This window comes from Colletotrichum jinshuiense, chromosome 3, assembly GCF_051148585.1.
Source record: "Colletotrichum jinshuiense chromosome 3, complete sequence".
NCBI classification, from domain to species: Eukaryota; Fungi; Ascomycota; class Sordariomycetes; order Glomerellales; family Glomerellaceae; genus Colletotrichum; species Colletotrichum jinshuiense.
The window spans coordinates 2,099,314-2,123,323 of record NC_139310.1 but is presented as its reverse complement, the minus strand read 5'-3'; the positions used below and the strand labels follow the sequence as shown (position 1 = coordinate 2,123,323).

At 54.1% G+C, this 24,010-nt stretch overlaps 5 protein-coding genes across 5 annotated transcripts; 3 read left to right on the top strand and 2 right to left on the bottom strand.

Annotated features, from left to right (window-relative positions):
* Positions 1-90: 90 nt before the first annotated feature.
* EsH8_III_000592 (gamma-glutamylcyclotransferase family protein) lies at positions 91-691 on the top strand (the record flags this gene model as incomplete). Its single annotated transcript, XM_083262317.1, has 2 exons — positions 91-502; positions 600-691. 2 exons carry the CDS (start codon positions 91-93, stop codon positions 689-691), a joined length of 504 nt encoding a protein of 167 aa, XP_083122804.1.
* Positions 692-7,564: 6,873 nt separating this feature from the next.
* On the top strand, positions 7,565-8,800 carry EsH8_III_000591 (uncharacterized protein; the record flags this gene model as incomplete). The annotated part of the gene is made up of 1 exon (XM_083262316.1): positions 7,565-8,800. The coding sequence occupies one exon, from the start codon at positions 7,565-7,567 to the stop codon at positions 8,798-8,800; it is 1,236 nt and encodes a 411-aa protein (XP_083122803.1).
* Positions 8,801-9,852: 1,052 nt separating this feature from the next.
* Positions 9,853-13,757, bottom strand: EsH8_III_000590 (DUF3433 domain-containing protein; the record flags this gene model as incomplete). The annotated part of the gene is made up of 4 exons (XM_083262315.1): positions 9,853-11,561; positions 11,612-13,143; positions 13,194-13,560; positions 13,619-13,757. The coding sequence occupies 4 exons, from the start codon at positions 13,755-13,757 to the stop codon at positions 9,853-9,855; spliced, it is 3,747 nt and encodes a 1,248-aa protein (XP_083122802.1).
* Positions 13,758-15,390: 1,633 nt separating this feature from the next.
* EsH8_III_000589 (uncharacterized protein) lies at positions 15,391-19,249 on the top strand (the record flags this gene model as incomplete). The annotated part of the gene is made up of 3 exons (XM_083262314.1): positions 15,391-16,468; positions 16,516-16,666; positions 16,717-19,249. The coding sequence occupies 3 exons, from the start codon at positions 15,391-15,393 to the stop codon at positions 19,247-19,249; spliced, it is 3,762 nt and encodes a 1,253-aa protein (XP_083122801.1).
* Positions 19,250-19,978: 729 nt separating this feature from the next.
* Positions 19,979-21,267, bottom strand: EsH8_III_000588 (FAD-dependent oxidoreductase; the record flags this gene model as incomplete). Its single annotated transcript, XM_083262313.1, has 2 exons — positions 19,979-21,193; positions 21,247-21,267. The coding sequence occupies 2 exons, from the start codon at positions 21,265-21,267 to the stop codon at positions 19,979-19,981; spliced, it is 1,236 nt and encodes a 411-aa protein (XP_083122800.1).
* Positions 21,268-24,010: the final 2,743 nt, after the last annotated feature.

Genomic DNA, 24,010 nt, shown 5'->3' with positions numbered 1-24,010 from the left:
AGACGTGAGGCTAACCAGATGACCAGGCACTTTGGTCAGTCAACCCGGATAGCGGCTACGCGGGGAAGCCTCACTGACAACATCCCGCAGATGGAGCCAAAGGTCTTCTTCACCGTAGTCCAAGGCAACGGCAAACCTCCCCAGGCCATCAGGGACCTTTACACGTTCACACCGGCCGTCCTGCACGACTACACGCGCCACCGCGTCCAGTTCGCCGACTACCCGGGCATGATCGCCGAGGAGGGCGGGTCCGTCCTCGGCATCTACGCGACGGGCCTCACGGACGCCAACGTCCACAAGCTCGACTTCTTCGAGGGTTCCGAGTACGAGAAGAAGGTCGTCACGGTCAAGGCCCGCCGTGAGGATGGCACCGAGGAGGATAAGCAGGCTACGGCTTACATCTACAAGCGCCCAGAGTTCCTGGAGCGCGTGGAGTGGTCGTTTGAGGAGTTCCGCAAGGAGAAGATGCACGTCTGGACGCGCGAGAGCTACGTCTTTGATGGTTAGTGTCGCCTTCTTTCCCTGGGAAAAGGTTGCGGGCCTACGGTTGGGCTTTGAGGTCACGTCGTCGCTAACACCGCCTGGGTGACCATTTATAGGATGCGAGGACTTTGCCGAGTTCGAGAAAATAGAACACGAGGATGCAGAGGGACACGATAAGCAGGATGCGGTCAAGCAAGGCTCTGCCTAAACTAGGAATCCTGACTGTTTGTGGTGGTGGTTTTTTTCCCCTCGCAGGGCGGCAAACGGCATTATGTGATGGGCTCCCAAGTTAGGCGGCAGATGCAGGTCTGCGACTGGGCCCTAGGGCGGTGTGAGGCGGACAAGTCAGCACCAGCTCACGGGCATTGGAGAGAAGTGCCGCCCACCAAGAAAAGAACAATTATGATGCCACGGATAGATGAAACATGGACGCGGAATCAACAAATAGACCATGGTGTTTACCTGTCAAGTCGGACGACTGCCGCCAGCCTTGGCGCGCGGGGCAGCGGGCGTGCCCCTGTGACTGTGATGCGGATGCCTTCGTCGTCGTCGTCGTGGCCTGGCCGAATTTGGGCGCCAATGCGACCATTCAAGGACAGACCGTGCAGTTCCGTAGGGCAGACTTGGCTACCATGACAGAGACCCAGGTCGAAGGAAGGCATGGGTGATGCGCGTGGGCCAGGCAAAAACGCCTTGAGTGGTTCAGGGCTTATGCAAGCTTTGTCGAGCGGCTGAAATCATGCGAAAGCGAACGAGTCACATCACCTTGGATCATTACATAGCTCTCCAGAAACAAACGCCGGCGCGTCATGAGGGGGGAGAGGGGGGGGGGTTGAACAATACTGGCCCACTGTCTAACACTGGCCGCTTTGGGAATGCCAGGAATGCCGGCCGTGACTGACTCTTCGTTCCCGAATTCCAGCTGAGCAAGGAAGTGCTCAGAGGCAGCCGACGAAGAAGACCGCCTCGGTATCCTGTGGGATAGAGGGGAACGGTAATACCGCGAACTGACTGTCGCTCCCGGGCATCACGAAGTACGAGCCACCAAGGGATACGAGATCTGTGGCTCCGGCAGGCAAGGACAGCCACAGAGAGCCACAGGCATTGTTCACAAAGTGGCACCGGACAGGGGCGGTTGCGGTGGCGTCGCCTGGGAAATGCTCGGATTTCCTTGTGGCTCAGAGGCGATCGTTCATGCCGAGGGGCTCAAAACGGCGTTGCTGGGACCCCCCCGGGAACTGTGTGTGTCGCCCCTATGGCTTTACATAGTAGCCGACGACGGCTGGACTGCCAAAAGGAGAGAATAGGGTATTAGCAAGGGGCCAGCTGGTGGTAGAGGCCATGTTGGGGAATTCATGCGGGCGGAGAGAGGGTGCCGTTTGGTAGCTGGTACGGTGGCGGGCTGTGTGTGTCGGCGGGCGATCAGTGTCGCGGGTACGAAACTCGGTTCAACTGGATCGTCCGAACATGAGAGACAGGACCTTTCTCAGCCACCCTCGGATCATCTGCGTTAATGGCGCTTGTTGAGTCTGGCCCAATGCCCAACCAAGCTGCTATTTGCAGGGGAGGGAGGCAACAACACGGACGCGAACGGGCCAGAAGATGGATTTATCGAAATCTTCAGACGACGGAACCGAGACTGGGATTTTTTTTTTTTTTTGACAGGCCACAGATGAAGATGGACAGGGAGTACGTACTGCGCCGCGCGCAGCTCCCGACGACTCTTGTCTCCTTCAATGAGCCTCTTTTCGCGCGAGCCCTGTCAATCCACTCTTGGCCGTGGAGTTCGGGCCACATGCATCCGGGAATTGGACAGTGGGACACGGGGGGACGATCAACCAACGCGACAGTGGACGACAGCCGGTAAGTGTTACATTCTAGTCGGTCAAAGGCCGGGGAGTAGGCGGCCAGGTTCGGCGGGGTTCAGAGTGATGGCGCTTTGGGCTTTTGGGGAGGGGCGACGAACGTGCCAGAGTCACAGCCGGACGACGAGGGTGCGGCTACACTAGAAGGTCTGCCGGCCTGCCAGTCTGTCTGCCAGCCAGTCGAGCGCCATGGCGGCGCAAATTGTCATCGTCGTCGTCGTCGTAGTCGTGGCAGTCGTGTCGTCCCGTCAATGTCAAACGACTGGCCAGTGTCAAGGCAACCCGAGGCAGAGGCTGACGGCGCGTGACAGGCGCGCTCAGCTCGACAGACTAGACGTTGTCTGTTTCCAGCGCTTACCCCAAGCCCATCACCTCCAGCTGGGGTGGTCGTTGTGACGACGTTTCTTGGTGGACAAAGAAAACGACTGGTCCCGGCGGTTCAGGACTGAATCGCCCGCTGCTCTCCGCTTCCCGCTTTTCCGCGATGATGCGGTCTGAAGAAACAAACGGTTCGACAAAAAAGCTTAGCTGGTACACAAGAAGCAGGAACCAGATGATGCCGCCACCATCACATTAGCAGGTGACAACTAATAGTGCATTGATTCGCTGGCAGTGGCTCGCTGGCAGTGGCTCGCTGGCAGAGGGTTCAATGTCCGAAAGGGGAAGAGGCGAACTTGGGGGGTTTGAAACTGGCTTCGTTTCACGTCCTCGCTTCTGCGCAGGGGTGGGATTTAGCAGTCTCGCTGTCGTCGTCCCCCCGCCCAGAGAGAGCGTGAGACCCCCCTTCGACGAGACCCTGCGTGCACTAAACCACATTACAGCGTAGCATGTGCGATGGGCTACAGCCTAGGGCTTCGACCACGATTAACGAAAGGAAGAAAAAGGCCTCGTTGTGTGGACCGGAGGACTCCCAGCTGGGTGCGCATGAACCCCCTGGCAGGCGAGGAAACGCCCCTGTCGACGCCGTCCACTTCCCTGCACTTGCACAGGAGGATCTGCCCAACTGCCCCGGTCAGTCCCCCCGATTCAGCGGGGGGTTCAGAAGGGCAGGTCCCAATGTCAGGGGGTGTGGGCTTTGTGTGGCCTGTACGCCAACGTGGAAATGTCTCTCGGCATTGAGAAGGAGAAGAAAAGATGATGGGAACAGCTGAAAACGAGTGGCTGTCGCAAACCGCTCACTGTTCATGGAGACCATGTCGTCAGTGGAGAGCCATTGATCGTTTAAACAACCGCACCGACCGAGTCCCGGTATGCACGAGTCCGTTGGTCTCCACTAGCAACCTGGTAGTGGAGCGGGAAGTAGACCGCAACTACGGGTTGCCCGTGAAGTGACTTATGACGTGTTAAGGCCCGGTGGGCGCAGGGCAGAGCAGCCGCAATTGTAGTGTAGTGTACCGGTGGTGTAGTGTAAACGGTTGCGCAGTTTACACTACAGTCTACAGCCATGCTCCCACTTACCTTTCCACAACCCACAATCCACAAGCCAAAAAAACCACCAACCCACTCAACAGCGTGGCTGCGAAGGGGGCAGGGCCACGGGAATACCGAGGTCGATTCGGCCCTCCTAGGACACTCAATTTACTCAATCTACCATAGTACTCAATCTACACTACTCAGTCTCTATCCTCTACCGGGATGATCCATTACTGACTCGGGAAAATCTTGTCGATCAACGTGACTCTGTTCATATTTGGCCTTGGCTTAGCTTGTTGCCAGACAATGCACACAATAGATGCAGGGATGGGGCTGGACTGATACACTGCATTTTTCCCCCAATGTGTCTCTCTCGTAGGCTCGCCGCGCCCGATCAAGGTGTCTCTCGGTGTGTGTCGGTGAGTTGAGCTGGTAGGTAGTGCGATGACAAGGTTGGTGTCCGTGCCAACGTTTCCCGTTCCAGTACTGCCGGCTCAACATGCCGTTGCATGTCTCGCTTTCGGCTGGAATGTCGCCTTTTCCCGGGTTTCCTTTTTTTTGTTTCTATATCCAAGACATTTCACAAACGGTGGACTGATGATGCTGGTCCAAAAGATGTCGCCTTGGCCACCAGCCGATTTTCCCGCCCGTTTTTCTGGAAAAGGAATGACATGGAACTTGGAAGCCCGGCCAATCGACGAACCAAACGTCGTGCATCGTCTGCCCCCTTTCTTCGTCTCTTTTACCCCTTGTCACCAGTCCTTGCCGAAAGCCATGGGTTGGTTGTTCAAAGCCCTGGTCACCGTCGACCACCATCTCCCGCCCACTAGTCCGATCCCTGACCATGACATTTTCTTCTCTCTGCAAGTCGTTCCCCTCCATCACCCGTATTCATTGGACTGGGTGGGCGGAAGAGGTTTACAGCGCGACGACGGCGGCGACACCATGAAAGCCCAGTTCCCAGTTGTCGAGGTATTGATCCCCTTGGCCTATACCCCATAGGGAATGACTGCAATCAACCCCTGCACTCGGTCGTTGACAGGGGTGTTCTCCGAAAAGACTGGGCTCACGAGGTGACCGTCCGAAAAGGCATTTAACCAATGTGGTAAGGCAAGGTTGCGCCGCACCGTGACGTATACCAGGTATATTTTTACGAGGGTATGTGAGGGATCTGAGTGGCCGCCACCAAGGCCTCGGGCTCAAGGCCGCCACGAGAGGTCGCCGCTGGTTGGGTCTGGCTCCAAGCCCAAGGTTCGACATGTCCTGATTGGAGGCCGCCTCTTGCCCAAATGGGCGACAGCCTGGAACAGGCTGGACTGCATTCAGAGAGAAGCTCTCGTTTTCCTGGCCCATCTGACTCCAGTCTAGTCAGTGCATACGATGGAGGAGGTGTCGTGGCAGTCGGTCAGTCAGCACCGAGCCGCTGTCTGTTTGCCGCCATCAAAGTAAAGTAAACCCTAAATAAAAAGGTAAAAAAAAGTAAACTTAGGCTAGCAAAGCAAGTCGCCTATTATCCGTGTGCTGGATGACGGGATGACTGCAGTGCAGCAGCGCCTCTTCTATTCCAGACTCCAGCGGTCAGAAAGGGTATTATGCGAGGTTGCCAGCAGCACACTAAGACAGTATGGATGAATGCATTTAGCAAGCGCGGGAACAAGAATACTAGGTAGGTTGGGGTATGCTGACTTGCACCTTGGGGGAGGATTGGCTGGCCGTTTCTTGCCGTTGCGACTACCACCACCCACTACTGCAATGGCTGTGATGGTCTCACAAGATGGTGCCTTGCAGTAGTCCCCGCCATTTTTGGTGCTTCTCCTGCCTTGCGATCTGCACCTCGAGCGCTTCCGTGTGTTCCTGACGCTATTCCAGCGCAGCTAGTGGTGACCGTTCGGCCAAGTTAGCATCACAAAGGAACACATGGTTGCACATATCCCCCATCTTCCATCCTCCCGTCCTCCCCTCCCCCCCTTTCCCGATTAAGATGGACGGTACTTTGCTACTAGTGTAGTGTCGACCAGGTGCCAGAAGATACGTACCCAGAGGGGCAACGCAACGTGCTCTGGTGCATCCGCTAGTATGCTCCGAGCGGCCAATGGGATCTCGTCGCTGGACGGGAGAGGTAACGGTACGTACCTCCCTGTTCGGCGGGCCCCCTGAGTCCAGAATCCACCGCGTGCACCCATGCTCCTTGCATCCTTTGGGTCTCCGCTCCCTGTCCCTGTCCCGGTCCTCCCTCCCCTCGGAGTCACTTGTCTCTCCTTCACCTCCTCCCAGCCATTCAAATCGTTCACATCAACGAAGGCTCGAAAAATTCCTCTCCAATCCCTCCCTATACCATTTCGACTCTGGTCCACCGGCGCACCATGGCCACCCTCCCTCTCCCCCGCCTTTGGCTGTCCTTGGCTCCTCCTTAGACAAGTTTAGTCAGGGGCATCCATCCACCCTTCGAAAAACACGCAGCGCAACGCACGATGCGCCTCTTGCTGCAAGGTCCCCGTCCCTCCAAGTCCACACCATCCGTCTGTCTCCAGGGACATGGCTGGGTCTTACCGTCTTAGTCTCTACCGCAGGGCCTTAGTCCACGTCGACAGGCAGGCGACAGCCCAGCTCCAGATGCCCCGATCATCTTTTCCCACCCCTGCCCACTCACAAGAATGTTTAGTCCGGTCTTTTCGTGCCATGTCGAAACAAGCCGAGGGGTGTGCCTCCGGCCTATCACAGCCTCAAAGTCCATGCCTCTCCTTCTTCAACGACCTGCCCCTGTACCCCTCGGTCGATCCACCATGCCTCGAATCCCCTTGGGCTGATGCCCATGCTTGGCCTTGACTGGCCCATTTGCTCTGCGCTTGTCTAAAAAGTACGCCATGTCTTTCCCGTCCCAAGTGGACCGATCTATCCAGCTCTCCATCCTCCGGTCCGACCTCCAGTCCATCGTTCTCCAGTCCTTCTGGGATTACCGCCGTTCTCTGCAGCCGCACTCTTTGCTTTTTGCCTCTCCTTTCCAGATCCATCTCTAGTCGCTCTCTCTAGCTCGGCATATTCTGCCCGTGGGCCCTGTCTGTCACTACGTTTCCCCATTCTCCCTTTTGGCCTGCCTCTTGGTATTATAAGACCCGGCCTCGTCCAACCTCACAATCCCATTCTTCATCCTCTCGGACCATCACGTCTTCTCACATTCCTTCAGTGGGCTTCTTTCAAAAAAGTGTCGTTTCGACATCTTACTTTCTCTCACCTCTCATTCAACAAGGCTAGTCCTCATTTCATACCGCTTCTATCCAATCCAACCCGCCTGGTGCACTTCCATCCTTTCCGGAACAATCGAACAACCAAACGAAACTTCGAGACCCCGTCAACTATCCAATTCTCAGCCTTCAGTCACTTTGTGTAAGCTCCCCAGCAGACAAAGCGAGAAGACATTGTAAGTACATGGAAATACCGCAGCCTCAGAAGGCGGCAGCACGAGGCCTTGGCCGCTTGGCCTGCTTCGATGCCTTTGTTCAACACTGCGGCCCGTATTGTATCACCAACAATGCCATTCTCCGGGAAGAACCGTCGCACTGAGTTTGTCACGGTTGTGACCAGTCGCTTCGGGTCGGGCCTGCTGAGGAACGAATGCGCTGTCGTCGAGAACATGCTGGATCACACATGAGGGCCACACCGGGATGAGGACTAACATGATTTAAAGGTGTCATTAAGAACCATTCTTCGAAACGACTCTCAACTTACAGTCACAACGACAACCAAAAGACATTAAGATTCTACGTCTGGAACGTTTAGATTCTCACCCACAACCCACATTCAATATGTTCACCAAAGCATTCGTCGCCTTCGGCCTGGCCACTGTTGCCAGCGCCCACATGAAGATGAGCTCGCCTGTACCTTACGACGCCGCCAACCTGGACAACAGCCCCTTGGAGGCCGACGGAAGCAACTTCCCCTGCAAATCCAGCAGCTACAACGCTGCGGGTGCTTCCAACGTTTACGCCCAGGGTGGCACCGGTGAACTTGCTTTCATCGGTTCCGCTGTGCACGGCGGTGGTTCTTGCCAGGTCTCCATCACCTACGACGCCAAGCCCAACAAGAACAGTGTCTGGAAGGTCATCAAGTCGATCGAAGGAGGCTGCCCTGCTAAGAACGCCGAGGGCAACCTCGGTGACAACGCCAACCAGGTGAACAAAGACACCTACGACTTCACTATCCCTGATGACATGCCCGCTGGCAACGGCACCATTGCCTGGACTTGGTTCAACAGGATTGGCAACCGCGAGATGTACATGAACTGCGGACCCGTTACCATCACCGGCTCCGGTGGCTCCGAGTCAGCCTACCAGGCCCTCCCGGACATGTTTACTGCCAACATCGGCGGTTGCCAGACGGTGGAGGGCACTGATGTTCAATTCCCCAACCCTGGCAACTCTGTTGACAAGTTTGGCGTTGCCAGCAACCTTGCCGCACCTCCCGCCTCGTGCGGTGGTAGCTCCGGTGGTGGCTCCGGTGGCGGCTCCACTGGCTCTCCCAAGCCCACCACTACCGCTGGCAACGGTGCTGGCTCGCCCACTACCGCTCCCACCTCCGCGCCTGCCCAGTCCAAGCCTACTTCGTCGAAGCCTACTGCTAGCGCTGGCCTTCCCGGTGGCGTATTCATCACCGTCCCTGTCAACAACGGTGGAGCTTCCGCGACTCCCACTGCCTCCGCTACTAAGGCACCTGCCGTCACTCCCAGTGCTGCCCCCAGCGCCACACCCTCCTCAGGCTCCGGCTCCGGCTCCGGCTCTGGCAATGGCACCGGCACCGGCACCCCTTCAACTGGCACTGGCGCCCAGACTGTTGGCGCTGCTTGCTCCGATGAGGGCGCATGGAACTGCGTTGGCGGCAGCTCCTTCCAGCGCTGCGCCAGCGGCACCTGGTCTTCCATCCAGCAGCTCGCCGGCGGCACTTCTTGCACCGCCGGCATGGGTGCCGAACTCAGCATGGTTGTGACCCGCAACGGTCGCAAGCGCGCCCTGCGCCAAAACTCTCTTCGTTTCCGTTCCGCCTAAGCTGGTTGATGGTGGATACTTTTACGAACGGTTTAGCATTTATGGGATATGATACCTCGGGGCACACTGGACAACTTCATGAACAACATACAGGTTACGGCACAAACTTCTGCGGCGTTTTGTTTTTTTCTCGGACATTTACAAACATTTTTTGTATATATACCTTTTTCACACATTGTACAGCCCAAAAGACTTGGATACTTAGATATCAGCTACCATCAGATAAGGCGTAATGCCATGAATAGCATATCGATCACTAAAAAATCAGTTGCCAAGTACCACATGTGACAAGCTGCAAGAAACATACCCCCCCCTCCCAGAGCACCCGTGAATACGCTCATACGAGCTGGGTCAAGTCAGCTCCCAATGCAAACTTTTGCCCAAAGCTCCAAAACTCTCATCTCGTGCCCAAGCGCGCAATGCTAGCCAGTGAGAGTCAAGAGCTTCACAATCCGATGTGGCCACTCTTACACTCCCAGGCCAGCCCTCAAGAGGGGCGGTCCCTGGGGGGAAGTCAAGGGCCGCGTGGGGTTCGAAGGGAAACGGGAGAGCTTGACGTAACTCAAACCCTACGGTGGGGGGGGGGGGGGGGGGGGGCAAGAAAGTTAACGGACGTCCACGCAGACGCGTTTGAGGGTGTGAAGCCGAACGGGAGCTGTTCCCTGTCGAGCTGAATGGCTGACACATGCCCACTTCGGACGGAGATGTGTGGTGGTGCATGGACGCGGTTGACACGGTTGAAGAAACACGTCCGAGGTGGAAGTGCGGCGGGAGTGTTAAATAAAATAAAAAGTGTATTTGGTTTTGGCTTGGTGTTTCCTGCAGAGACTCCATGACTCGGGCCGGGCGCGCTTCGTACCCAAAGCTTTAGTTCCCCCACCTCTTCTAATATGGAGTCGTAGGTGGTGGCAAAGCTGAACAAAAAACCGTAAATCATAATATGCATATCCAATCCCCTCCCCCAAACCGGAACGCCAGGTATAGTCGTAATCCAGGGAACATCGTTGCCTCTAAACGCCCGTCGTGTGTCTCTCGTGGTGATGTCCGCCCTCCTATAGCCAGGTATCTCCCCGCCCCTCCGTCTTCCTCCGGCCCAGAACCCGCCTCAGCAACCCCGTCCTCGGTTCCGTGTCCCCTTTCCTCAGCGCCGACAGTTTCACCGGCACCACGTACGGGTCCATCTCGATGCCCACTTGCGCGCGCCCGTCGTCGCCGACGTACCGACCGAAACTGAACGTCGGCGCCTTCTTCAAGCCGCCGCTGCTGCCGGCGGCGTCCGGCCCGTCGTACTCGCGAACGGCCCTGCTGGGGGCGAGGTAGGCGAGGATCGAGCCGATCGTCGTCGGCATGCGCGGGAGGAAGTGCGTGATGGTGAAGCCGTAGAGGGCGATTGCGACGGCGATGTTGACGGCGAGGACGGCGAGGCTGATGGCGAGGGCGGTGGTGTCCATGAAGATGCGGATCTCGGTGTGGCGCTCGGTGCCCGTGATGGCCACGGGCTGCGTGTAGTTGTCGAAGAATAGGGGGTTCAGGCTGAGGAGCAGGACGTAAAGCTGGCGGTAGACGTAGTCGATGCCGGGGACGAGAGCCGTGGTGTTCGGGGCCGCGAGCGGGTCGAGGATGTCGGCGTGTTCGGGCTGGATTTTCAGTAAGTAGTTCATCCAGTCCTTCGAGAGCGTGTCGTTGTGCCAGGGGAATGTGCCGCCCATCAGCAAGCGGTTGAGGTATGTTGATATGACGTCTGTGTTGTTGGTCGAGGTGGGGGAGTCGAGCGTGGATGACGGCTCGGATACCGGGGTGGTTTGGAGGACGTGGCCCTGCGGATCGACGGTGACGTCGAACATGCTGGTGGTGAAGACGGGCGTGCAGACGATGAACGAGGTCTCCATCTCGCCATCCTGCTTGTTCAAAGCGTCCGAGCTTCTTGTCCAGGACAGAACAAGCGGGATGTTGCAAGGGGTGATGCCGGGACTTTGGGGGAGAGCCATTACAGTCTCGGCGGCTGAAGGACCCGCGGGCATTCGGGGGTACTTCGTGTCGAGGTCCAGTTGCGGTGGTTGGTATGTCGTCGGACAGTCCGGGAACGTCTTTCCGTCGCGGGTGAAGGTGTAGTTAAGAATAGGGGGCCTTCCCCGGCTCTTAACGGTGCCGGCAGTGGAGCAGGAGGGAAGAACGCCGAACCCCCTAGTTCGAGCCGTATAAGCCTCGCCCCTGGTCTCCTCCTCAGGGGCCACTGTGAACGGCTGGAAGAAGTAGTCCTTGGTGACCCACGGCGGCAGAGGAGTACCCTGGGAGATATTGTTCATGGCGATGTAAAAGTGCATCTCGTATGCGATGACATTGCCGTTGAATATCCTCCGGTTCTCGGTCCCCGTTACCGAATCGTTATTTAGCGTTGGCTTCATCGATTGTTGAAATTCGTAGGTGTTGTTGACAACGACCGGAAGCTCGTTGAAGAGACCACCTAGGCCAACGGCAAGAAGATTCGAAAGGAGGGCGAGCAGGCAGATTGCCACAAGGACTAGGTGGCCCGACTTGGCTGCCCGCCAGACTACCAGCTGAGGAGGCACGGAGGTATATTTGGCGTCAATGGAGCCGCTGGCGGACCGCCGACCAGTCCAGAGATCCTTGAAGGGTTGGATGATGCACAGCAGCCTGTTGACGAGCACCCAGAACGGCTCCAGAAACGTCGCGAACAATGTCGGGACGTAGTTTTCGAGGATCTGAAGTACTTCGAAATTCGTCGTCGGTCGTATGAGTCCTGCACACTAATCAGTCGCATCCTTTTGTCGATTCCCTCGACATCCTTACCTCCGATGCGTCGCTCCTCCCACTTCAAGTAGACGAGCGCGACGACTGCTCCCATCATGGCGAGTATAACGACAACCCCAATCTCTCTTCGTAGGGCCAGAGGCTTGACGGGCGAATAGTGGCCGATGGAAAAGGCGGTATCGGGCTGAAGGCTGATTCGCTGGCTTTCGTAGAATTCCTCTCGGATATCGACAACTTTGATGACCATCTGTCCAGATCGGCTCTGGCACCCACAAAACAGCTGGAATCTCGAGTCCTGGAATGCTTCATGCAGCTTTTCGTCAGGTAGACAACCCTTTCCGGTGAACTTGTCTAGCAGGACAGAGCTGTTTTGGCACAGCCCCATCAGTGACCCCAAAGAGGCCGGGTCCGTGGTCAATTTGCTTGACGCTCTTTTGCTGTGCCACCAAAGGAGAATCGTGAAAATGCCGACCAAAACTAGCAGCCCTTCAACGATGGCCGAGAAGACTCTGCTAACGATAATGCCGTGCTGCTCAAAATCCACCACGCCCATCGTCGTAGTTTCGGTGGATGAGTTGGTGAGCATGCGGCGCAGGGCAATGGAAAAAAGCCTTTTGTGCGTCTTGTTGAAAGCGTCCCCTAGAAATGTGTGATCCTGAAAGGCGTCGAGGGAGGTCAAGTTCTGGGGGTTCTGAGAGCCAATGGCAAATCCTACCAGTGGTGACGACGGCCACCTCAGACCGAAATGGCTGACTTGATGATGCTGCTCGAGTAGGTGGCCAAAAGGATACTCCCGCTGGACTTCCAGCTCGACAGACGAGACGCCAGCCCCGAGAAGATGTTCAAAAGCTGACGAGTTGAATTCCGTTGCAGAGAGTCGTTCGCGCGGGCCGGTGGGCATGATGGAGTCTTCGAGGGGCCTTCTGGTATCGGAAGCAACGGTGGCATTGACTTCTTGCTTGAAGTAACTCGTCTCACAAAAGAGAGCGCTGACTTCTTCTTTCGTTATGTAGCGGGCCCATATGGCCAAGAACTGATGGGCTGCGGCCTTGGAACACGTCAAGGAAAGCCAGTAGTCGGCCCAGGCGCTGTTGTGGTAGCCTATATACTGCATCTTGTAGTTTTGGCCGGGGGTAGGGAGTCCACCAAAAGGAACAATCTCGCTGGCGTTGCAGCCACGACCATCAAGGAAGTCGTAGCCCGGGCCGCGAGGGGCAAACTCGGCAGGCCAGCATTCAAGCTGAGTCCAGTACTTGGTTGTGGATCCGGTCCAGTTGGTCGAAGACACCTGTCTTGCATCGCTTTCCGCTGAGAATGGCAAGAGAGTATAATCAGCAGTCGTATAAGGCGGGTATGACTGGTTAAGCCAAGTGATGGCATAGCCTTCGTTGAGTATGGATTGGTCCATTGTCTCGATCTGCTCCGATGCTGGTCGGGGGACATTAGGATTGGATATTACAGACACTTTTCGTACATCGACCGGACCGCTACCAAGTATTGCGCTCTGAAGGGGTGTTATAAGCCAAAATATCATTACCATTACGGTTCCAGCATAGAAGACGGCCCAATGCCTATAGCTTTGTTAATCCGGTACGTGAGAGGTCTTCCGTAAGATTCTTACCGTCTCTTGGCCGCCTTTAAAGGAACAAAAGCAACAAAGTCATAGGGATAGTCCAGAAAAATAGACCTTTCCGCTGTTGCGCCTTCCATCTTTGACATTTCTAACCATGGCTGTATCCTCTTCACATCCAAATCGATCCAACTCCAAAGCAGGCTGTAAATGACGGCGACAATCGTGGGTAGAAACAGGTAACAGAAGTTTGCAAAGGCCGGTATGTCGTCCGGGGAGTCAGAAAGGGCGAGTCCTCCTTTGGTCTGACTTTGTTGTGCAAGCACTTCGATGATCACAGCAAGGAGGATGGAGGCGAATGCGAAGGAGAAGAGTACGGGAGCACTCAATGTCAATGGCTTCCATCCGTGTTTGTGAACTATTGGAGATATCAGTTGTTGTTGAATAGGCTGCTGTCTTCATCGAGGATATATGACCTGTATCGAGACTACAATTACTGTCCTTCGACTTATGGAGCAGCAGGGGAATTAAACCCTTTCGACTTTGCCTCTCAGGCGAGTCATCTTGATCTGAGAGAAGCCGAGTCTCGTGGACTTCGGGGGACTTGAAGCCCATTGCCTCTTGGGCATCGGTCGTGGGAGGTGAATATGGATGGTTGCTCAACTGTAGTCGGCTTTGTGGTTATGTAGTTCGACTGCGCTAATCAAAGAGCACACGGTACTGAATGACGACGAAAGAACCATGGAAGCCAGCCACAACGACAAAGGAGAGAAAACAAGAAAGAAGAGAACAGACTCAAGTTAGACAGCGACCGTTCCTGGGAAGAAAGGCGCCTTAAGGAAGAGACAGTGAACCCGAAGGCTTGGAACGCTGAAACGCACTAGGAGGTTGAACAACTACCAACAGCATAATGTTCAGCGCGGCAACTTGCCGATGCGCATGAATTACCACTTGGCCATGCCGCTTTGGTCGTCGAATGTCACCCCGCGCCAACAAGAAGCTACTTTGTCCAGGGTTCTTGCACAAGCCTGGTGCTTGACGTGGGCCGTGGCAGAGGGCCTTGAGGAATGAGAGGCGATGGATAAGCGCCGAAGAGATGATCGGGGGGCGGCCCGTTGCGGGGATTGACCGGGGCAAGGACGCGCCGCCACAGCTGTGCCCCAAGGGCTTCTGTGTTCTGCATAGAATAAGGGCTTACGGGGGCTACTTTGAACCATATTTTGCGTCTATTCTTTCCGGGATATTCTCGAAACCCTCAAGTATTTAAGTTCACGTTGCGTTGGAAAACCTGACCGAAATGCAGAAGGTGATAGTTGACTTAAAAGTGAGTGCCTTGCCGGGGTGCGTTGGGTGGCATCGAACCTTCAGGATTAGCCGCCGGGTGCACAAGCCTGATTGGAGCGCCGCCGGTATTATGGGTCCATGGCAGATTCCACTCAGAGCCCACCACACCTTAATTTAGACCACCAACAATATCGTCCCATCTTCATTCATCTTGTCCCCTCCAACGCCAACAGTCATTATGCAATTTCTTATGAAGCTATCCGTGTTTGATCGACTTTTTTTCCCGCCCGAGGTTAGGCAGGTCTTTCACCTTGGAATAAAGAGCGACCAGCGGTAGAGGGAGCAAGACTTATTCGCATTAAACACATGGTTTCAGGCACTGTGGACATTGCAAGGATGGGGAGGGACTTCCAGACAGTCAATAGTACTTCTGGCGGAACAAGTCTTGGAATGCGCATACTATCTCTAGACAGACAGTAAGCTACTTTAATTAATCACTACAGTGAACCATCTTGGGGATCAGCCTACCCAATGTATATAAATATGTTATTGAGAATCCTAAAGGTGTTTGAAGGATAACGGACCCCAAGGCAGATTAGTTAACTCGGTTGCCGCCTTTAGTGAACAGCAATTTACAGGCACTTTCGAACGCCATGATAGACAACTTCGATATGCTAGGTTCAATATGCTCAACCGCGCGATTATGCAGAAAGTACTCGTGAGAGGGGCAGATAACAAGCGAACCAATCGTTTGTTGCTGACGGCCCGCCAGCCCGATATCAGAAGATGCGCAGCCTGATTCAAACTAGAGCGCTCGCCGACGACCAAGGATTCTCAACGACCATCATCAATCATCAATTATTTATTTCTCAGTAGCTCTACCTAGACCTGATTAACAGCACCCACTGCGGCAAGCCGCGACGACACATTCGAGAAATTGTTAACAAAACCTCGATGATTCGCTATGGGCTTTCAACTCCCCCGCCGCGAAGACTTCCACGTCGCCATCATCTGCGCATTGCCACTCGAATACGATGCCGTCGCCTTCGCTTTCGATGAGTTCTGGCCCGAGAACAGAGATTTTCAGGGCCAGGTAAATGCGTTTGGAGATTACAACAGATACAAGACTGGCCGGATCGGAAGCCACAACGTCGTTCTGCTCCTCCTCCCCAACATGGGAAAGGCCAGTGCCGCAAGCGCAGCGGCCAGCCTCCGGTCAACCTATACCGGGATAGAGCTGGCTGTCTTGGTTGGCATTTGCGGTGGAGTACCCAGCCCGAAGGCAGGCATTGAAATTTTACTCGGCGATGTAATTATTAGCAAGAGCATTGTACAATATGACCTAGGCCGGAAGTACCCAGAAGAGTTCGCACGAAAAGACACTATCGAAGACAGCCTTGGCAGGCCCAGCAAGGAGATTCGTTCCCTTGTTGTTACGTTCGAAACGCGCCACAACCGCCGTGATCTCCAGAGTCGGGCCAATGAGATCCTAATGCAGATACAGCAAAAGGCAGCCAAGGGCGGGGATGTGGCTCTGTATCAACGCCCACCGTCGACAGAGGATGTCCTATTCGAACCGGGCTATCTTCACAGACATCGAGAAGACCGGGATCGCAGCTGCAGCTGCAGTGACTCAGGCGCCTGCGAAACGGCACGCAATACCTCATGCGAGAAACTCCAGTGCGATAAAGGACGCCTCGTGTCAAGGAAGCGCCTGGGGGCCAGACAACAAGATGTTACCCTGGCAGCTCGGGAGCCTCAAGTGTTCGTCGGGCGTGTGGGTTCCGGTGACACTGTGATGAAGTCTGGCTTAGATCGCGACAAAATCGCTACAGAGCACAGTCTCATTGCCTTTGAGATGGAAGGAGCTGGCGTATGGGATGAGATTCCATGCATTATCATCAAAGCAGTATGCGATTATGCCGACAGCCACAAGAACAAGAAATGGCAGGACTACGCTGCAGCAACAGCAGCCTCCACAGCGAAGGCGCTCCTGGAACACTATACCACAACAAAGAAGCCAACGGTTACTCGCACATGGTGTAGGTATTTGGCCTGAAAAACAACCGACTGTGCTAATAGCTTTCAGTTATTGTTCCATACAGTGGAAATCCAGCCTTCGTCGGTCGATCTGAAGTCCTTCATCAACTCAAAGAATTGTTTGGACACGACAGGAACCAACAGCAGCTAGCCACTAGCCCACATCCAAGAGTGTCACTTTATGGCCTTGGTGGCATCGGGTAATTTAATCCTTCATCGTGCATTTCTTAGCTTATCTGACGGTGCCTAGCAAAACCCAAATTGCTCTCGCCTATGTGACATGGCTACAATATGCGTGCCCTGATATGTCGGTGTTCTGGGTCCATGCAAGCAACGCAGAGCGATTTCGACAGGCGTATTCCTCTATCGCTCAAGAGTGTGGTATTCCTGGACATAATGATCCGACAACCGACGTACTTGCTCTTGTCAAGACTTGGCTAGAGGGAGGACATCAAGGCCATTGGCTCATGGTCATTGATAACGCCGACGATACGCAGCTATTCTTTCCGCAACAATCCAGTGAAAACACCAGCACAGGCCAAGCGGCTGATTTACAAGTTGGATTGGCGCAATACATCCCCGAGTGTCGTCACGGATCAATCCTTATCACAACCAGGAACAAGCAGACAGGGTTGAGGCTCGTACGGGGACAAACACTTATCAAAGTCAGCGAGATGAGCGAAAGTGAGGCGCAGCAGCTTCTACAGATAACACTGGACAACGAAACATCTACCGAGGAGACCGCAATACTCTCTGCCCGGCTTGAGCATCTACCCCTGGCACTCGCTCAGGCAGCAGCATTCGTGCGGGAAAACAGCATCTCGATCAACGAATATCTTCAGCTGCTGGACGAGGGTGATGACGGCTTTTTATGTCAACTGAGTGAACCATTTGAAGCAGTCGGTAGAGACTCAGAAACACCACACGCTGTCACGGCTACGTGGATTGTTTCTTTCAACCAGATCCAGCAACAAGACGCCCTTGCCAGTGAGATTCTATCCCTGGTAAGTCTCTTCGATCGCCAAGGCATTCCTAAGGAGTTTATTATAAACTACTGTGACGAGAGGAATGAGAGTTCTGAGAAAGAGCTCCAGACCAGTACAGTAGAAGTGATGAAGGCTTTGGGCACTCTTAAAGCCTTCTCATTTGTGGCGGAGGCACACAATAATACAATCGACATACATCGTTTGGTACAGTTGGTAACACGAAAGTGGCTTATAAGCTGCAGCCAGTTTACAGAGTTCGCAGAGCACGCTCTAGGGACGGTGTCAAACATATATCCGTATGGTGAACATGAGAGTCAGCAGGTTTGCAGGGATTACCTCCCACATGCTAAAGCTGTACTCCAAAACGAAGGAACTACTTCGCTCGACATGCAGATTGCAAGAGCTTCTCTTTTGTTCTGTATGTCGGGTTATTTCATTTGCCGTGGTCAGTGGAAAGAGGCTGGACAGAGTGCGGCCCAGTCTGTAGAGTTACAAAATGAAATTCTAGGAGAGGAGCATCCCAACACGCTTGGTAGTACATCTAACTTGGCGTTAATATATAACTACCAAGGATGGTATAAAGAGGCAGCGGAGCTAGGGGTGCAGGTGGTAGAGAAGAGAAAGAGGGTGCTTGGAGAGGAGCATCCTGACACGCTTATTAGTATATCTAACCTAGCGTTAACATACTGGAATCAAGGGCGGTATAAAGAGGCAGAAGGGCTAGGCGTACAGGTGATGGAGAAGAGAAAGAGGGTGCTTGGAGAGGAGCATCCTGACACGCTTATTAGTATATCTAACCTAGCGTTAACATACCAGGACCAAGGGCGGTATAAAGAGGCAGAAGGGCTAGACGTGCAGGTGGTAGAGAAGAGAAAGAGGGTGCTTGGAGAGGAGCATCCTGACACACTTACTAGTATAGCCAACCTAGCGTCAACATACTGGGACCAAGGGCGGTATAAAGAGGCAGAAGGGCTAGGCGTGCAGGTGATGGAGAAGAGAAAGAGGGTGCTTGGAGAGGAGCATCCTGACACACTTACTAGTATAGCCAACCTAGCGTCAACATACCGGGGCCAAGGGCGGTATAAAGAGGCAGAAGGGCTAGAGGTGCAGGTGGTAGAGATAGAAAAGAAGGTGCTTGGAGAGGAGCATCCTGAGACGCTTATTAGTATAGCCAACCTAGCGTCAACATACTGTAATCAAGGGCGGTATAAAGAGGCAGAAGGGCTAGAGGTGCAGGTGGTGGAGAAGAGAAAGAGGGTGCTTGGAGAGGAGCATCCTGACACACTTACTAGTATAGCCAACCTAGCGTCAACATACTGGGACCAAGGGCGGTATAAAGAGGCAGAAGGGCTAGGCGTACAGGTAGTAGAGAAGAGAAAGAGGGTGCTTGGAGAGGAGCATCCTGACACACTTACTAGTATATCCAACCTAGCGTCAACATACTGGAATCAAGGGCGGTATAAAGAGGCAGAAGGGCTAGGCGTGCAGGTGATGGAGAAGAGAAAGAGGGTGCTTGGAGAGGAGCATCCTGACACGCTTACTAGTATGCACAACCTAGCTTATACTTGGAAAAGCCAGAACCGGTGGGAGGACGCAACACAGTTGATGCGCGACTGCCTAGTGCTTCGGCAGCGCTGCCTTGGCATTGATCATCCCGACACCAAGTCCTCCCTTTCAGCTCTTGAGGAGTGGCAGAAGGACTTGACACAAGATCAAGAAATCGTTATAGCTGCAAAGAAGCAAAACAGATTCGAGCGCGGCTTCCGCAGACGAGTCTTACGATGGCTAGAACGTTAGCGAATTTAGTCGATCTCAATGATATTCCGAACGATCCAATCACGCCGACCGCTCTAGTGGGCACAATCTGATCCGCTGCAAGTCTTGCGATAATCAACATACATGACAGCCCAGTTTGGCTACCCAGAGGTGGCTTGCTGCTAGTTCCGATGGCCTACTGGGATGATCACGAGAGTGGTACAATGAGCAGCCGCTTACGACCGCGATTGCTCGGTGATCTGCCAAAATAATAGAGGCAGATAGGCAAACAGCAGGTTGTGCTCTTCCATAGTAATTCAACGTTACTTTGACAAATATGCAGTCAGATGAAGAACGCATGGGTTCTTGTAATATATTATGGCCTCAAAAGCACGGCAATAGACCAGAAAGTCTCGCCTTGTCACTGAAGCACTTCGTAAGACCCACGAATTAAAAGTGTCTGTGTGGTGAATATTTCATGTGTAGCAGGCGGACACTGCTTTCAAACCCGACAGCAGTAAACCGCCCAATATTGGCATTTATATGTTCTTCCTCGAAGAAAATGATGATACATACTAAGTGATAGAAACCCAAAAGTGGCCTTACTCTCTTTCGATGAAGGGTAGCACGTGTGAATTGTCACGAAAACCTCTGAACACCTTGCACCGTGCTTTCAAACATATATGCGCTAAACTGACCGGGATAGATGTAGACATCATATTATTCCATTCCACTCCTTCGCGAGCGTCATATAGCAAGCACCATTCAAACCTACCCGTTCACCTTGTTGTAATGCTTGGTAAAATCATACCTTACGTCCAGCCCCCCCAACATCAACTCCCGCAGAAAATCCCTGTCCTTCTCAGCGCGCCGGCACATTTGCATGAATTCATCCCTCTCCAGCCTCGTGGCCGGGTCCGCATCCGAAACCCTAAGGAAATTTTCTTGTGATATCGGGTCAATCACCGTCTTCCACTTCTCCCTCCTCTTCTCGCAGTACACGTCGAGGATGCTCTCATCCGCCGCCCCGTCCCAGATCCCCGCCAAACAATCATACAACCCGCCGACGTCAACGAACCCCCCCGTAATGCCCAGCCCGCCCCAGGGGTTGCACAGGTGCGCGGCGTCGGCGGCCAGCAAGAACCTCTCGACCCGGAACCGCGGCGCGCAGCGCTGGTGCATCTTGTACGGGGCAAAGTTGACCACCTCGTACTCGCCGGGCTCGGGGTGGCCCGGCAGCATCGTCCTGAACTTTTCCTGCTGGCGCGCCTTCAGCTCCTCGTGCGAGAGGTTGGGCTCCTCGCCGTACGTGACGCGGTACATGCCGTCTTTCGTGATTTTTGCCGCCATGAAGAAGTGCTCCGGATGGATGATGAAGTTGGCGTCGTGCCACCCGAATTTGCCCGCGAAGTCGTAGTATGTGTTCGTTGCGACGATCTGCGCGTCCCACGTCCAGCCCGGGTACTCCTCCCCGAACAGGCCCTTTCGCACAGCGCTGTTAGCTCCGTCACATCCCACGATATAGTCCGCCTCGACCTGCTTCTTCCCGTCGGGTGTCTCGACGTCGACCCACGCCCGACCCTCATCCTGTCCTATGCCGACGACCCGATGCTCCCAGCTGATGGTTCCGTTATACTTGCCCAAGAACTCGTCTAGCATCAGCTGGTCGAGCTCCTGCAGGACGAGGCAGGTAGTTCGAAAATCCTCGCCGTTGATGTCGGAGACCGCACCGGCATCGAATCCCGCGATGAGACTGTGGTCCTCGAGGCGGCGCCAGACGAAGGTGCCTATCGTCATCCCACGGCGCCGGACCTCTTCCAGAATCCCCGCGCGCTTGAGATCGGGTATGGCGGCGGGGCCATAGTGAGCGGCGCGCGGCTGCTGGTCGAGATGATCCTGAGCCTCGAGTATGTGAACGGGGATGCCGTGCTTCGAAAGGAGCAGGGCGAGAAGCAGGCCAGAAGGGCCAGCTCCGACGATCACGACCTGTCAATAAAGTTAGGGGTATGCGCAGCTACGGATGTTGTTGGAAATATCACCTTCTTAAACGGTCGACTCATCTTGGATGTTCAGATTCCTGCAGGTCTCGGATGGGTATGAGTTGGGGAAAACATGATTTGATTACTTCGTATGCGTTCCCGGGGCCATAAGTATCTTGAGAACCTGCCTGACCCCGCAACGGCAGCTCAACATTCCGGATATGTCGCTGATGATCTGTCGATGCAACAGTACTTCTCTCCATCGCCGGGGTTCCATCCCAAGCGTGCCCCTCGTTTTCTCCAGTTTATGGGCAAACCTCGACCCCGCATATGTCACCAAGCGACCGGCCGAACTGCTTTGAGTGTCCCCACGGCGGTTTTGATGGGGGGAAACGCAGGGTTGGAGGCACGGCAGATCTTTTAGGTTGACGCCAATTAATCAAAATCGCACGTGGTTTCCGTCAGAGTTCCTCCAACCCCGGACGCCGTGCTTACCGGCATGGGTTCTGCAACGTAGAGCTATGGCGTCTTGAGGATGGGGGAATGGCTTGCATGAGGTTCGTGTCATCATATGTCACAAAAGTTCCCCCGCGGGCCAACGCGACCCTGGTCTTTTTGGCTGGTCTGGGCTCAGTTGGGAAGGAGCTTCATGTACATTTGGTGCAAGCTGCAGCGCGAAAGAAGATAACAGGTAGCATCGGCAACTGTTCGGTTGAATTGAAACCGAGATGCCGGCCGGTTGAGCAGGGAGCGGCGGTTGAGGCATGTATCTGGAAGCTGCAATCATTGGGTTGTCGTTCCACGGTCGGCAAGATTTCCGGACCTACCAAGCAAGCACGGATAAGAGAAACGATGGGTAAAAGACCACCGACGCAGCTAATCACCACCAACTAGTAAAACGATTATGGGACAGATTGATGTGAATATAGGCATGGGACAACGTCGTTCATTTCAGATGGTCGACCCGTATTTCGCTGGCGCCAGTCGGCCCCACACCGGCGCGCCGAGAGCGCAGGCGGGCCCCGCTACATGACTTCATCACCGTCAGCAGCGAACGGGGTGGCTTGGGTTTTGTGTCTGGCAACAAGTAAGTTTTTTACTTCGTATATAATTTTAGAAACAAAATAGGCCATCTCCATTTATAAAGGCTCAATACACGCCATTGTAACTCTCACAACAATCGCAATTCGTTCTCTGCGACACCAGAGGGCGGCATGCTCGTTCTTGTGGATAGGCTGCATAGGTCCGGGGGAAATTCAAATTCAATACCACAGAATACATCATGGTATAAGCAACGCCAAGTTGCTGCGAGGGTGTGATTTTAGAACCTGTGTGATAACGGGAACCAATCACACCAGATCACGATAGAGGATTTTTCCAGCACAGCTGCGTCCGTAGATCCACGTGGATACAAATTACTATGTAGACGACAGAATGTAACCTTGGTTATTCCGAGGGAATATCTTGAAAATAACGCCTCTATGACGCCCAGGAGTTCTTGTGGCTTTCTTATAGCCCTTTCTGACTGTCACCCTGTAGCGATGTCCAGACGGACGACTTCCAGCACGGATCTAGGTACAACATCGCTCTGAAGCGACAGTACGGCCCGATAGTAACATTGTGATAGCGGGGATGAAAGTATCTTACTGAAAATCCGCTGGAAAATGAGGATTGGCAGTCCATAACGCCGAAAGCAACCTACCTCTACAGTATCCGGCTGAGAGGCACTTTAGTGGTCATTGGGCTCCGAACGGCTGATCTAGTGGCGGCAGCTCATCTTATAATCAGGAGAACTATCGCTTTTATATCAGTTGAACGAGATCCTGCCTTCTCGCCTGTCGGGCCCATCCACGTTCACCACCCGTATCGCAGGGGGTCTCTCCCATGAACTCCATCCGCCGGAGTAAAAAAAAGCAAGATACAGGGCGGAGCGGCGAAATAAACCCAACGAACCCCTTGGAGGGTCTGGAAGAAGAAAACGGCTTTCTTTTCATCTTCGCCAACTTCCAACACTGCCGCCAGTCATGCCGACGACGAACACTACAGCCACCGCAACTCCGTCATCCATCGCCAACGATGAAGCAAATTACCATATAATAGCTCCCCTGCATTTTATTCTTAGGTCCTAGTTATAATTAATCTTGCTGCTTTCTTCTTATGCATTTGTACATATCTAAGGAGCAAGTCATCTAGCCCCTCCGCCCCTTTGCAGACCTCACAGAACTGTGAAATAATCACCCAACATCTTGTCACCTTCTTCCACGAGATGGTGTGCCTGAGTATGCCATAATCTGGGGCATCAAACCAGACATCAGCTCGTCATCTCCGCACCGTTCCGAGCAGTTGGATGAAAGCATATCAATGGCCGACCAAATTACACTGCCCCAACAACCTGTGTATATGCTATATGCCGAAAACCCAACAACAAAAGAACTCTGATGAGGACAAGAGACCATAATTTGTGGTCATCGGGAAAAAAATTGATTAGTAGCTGCCCTGCTGGAGTTGTAACTCAACCCGCAACCACCCGCGCCCAGCCCGCTATCACTGTCATGGTCTCAAACCGGGATTTCCAACGCTATCCACCACTTTTTTTAGCCCCTTTGAGATACCCCGTCTGTCTCGGTTGATAGTGAGGCCTTTCACTTGCTGCATAAGGACCAGCCGTTCCTGAGTGTTTTCCTGGGCCCGATCGACTACGTTTCGGCGGGCGGTTCACAGCTTGAAATAAGTGCCATCGAGCTCTTTGGCTACATCACTCTCCATCTCTTTCTTGTTTTCAGCGACCCGCTTCGCAACTAAAAGCCACGGCCAAGGAGAAATT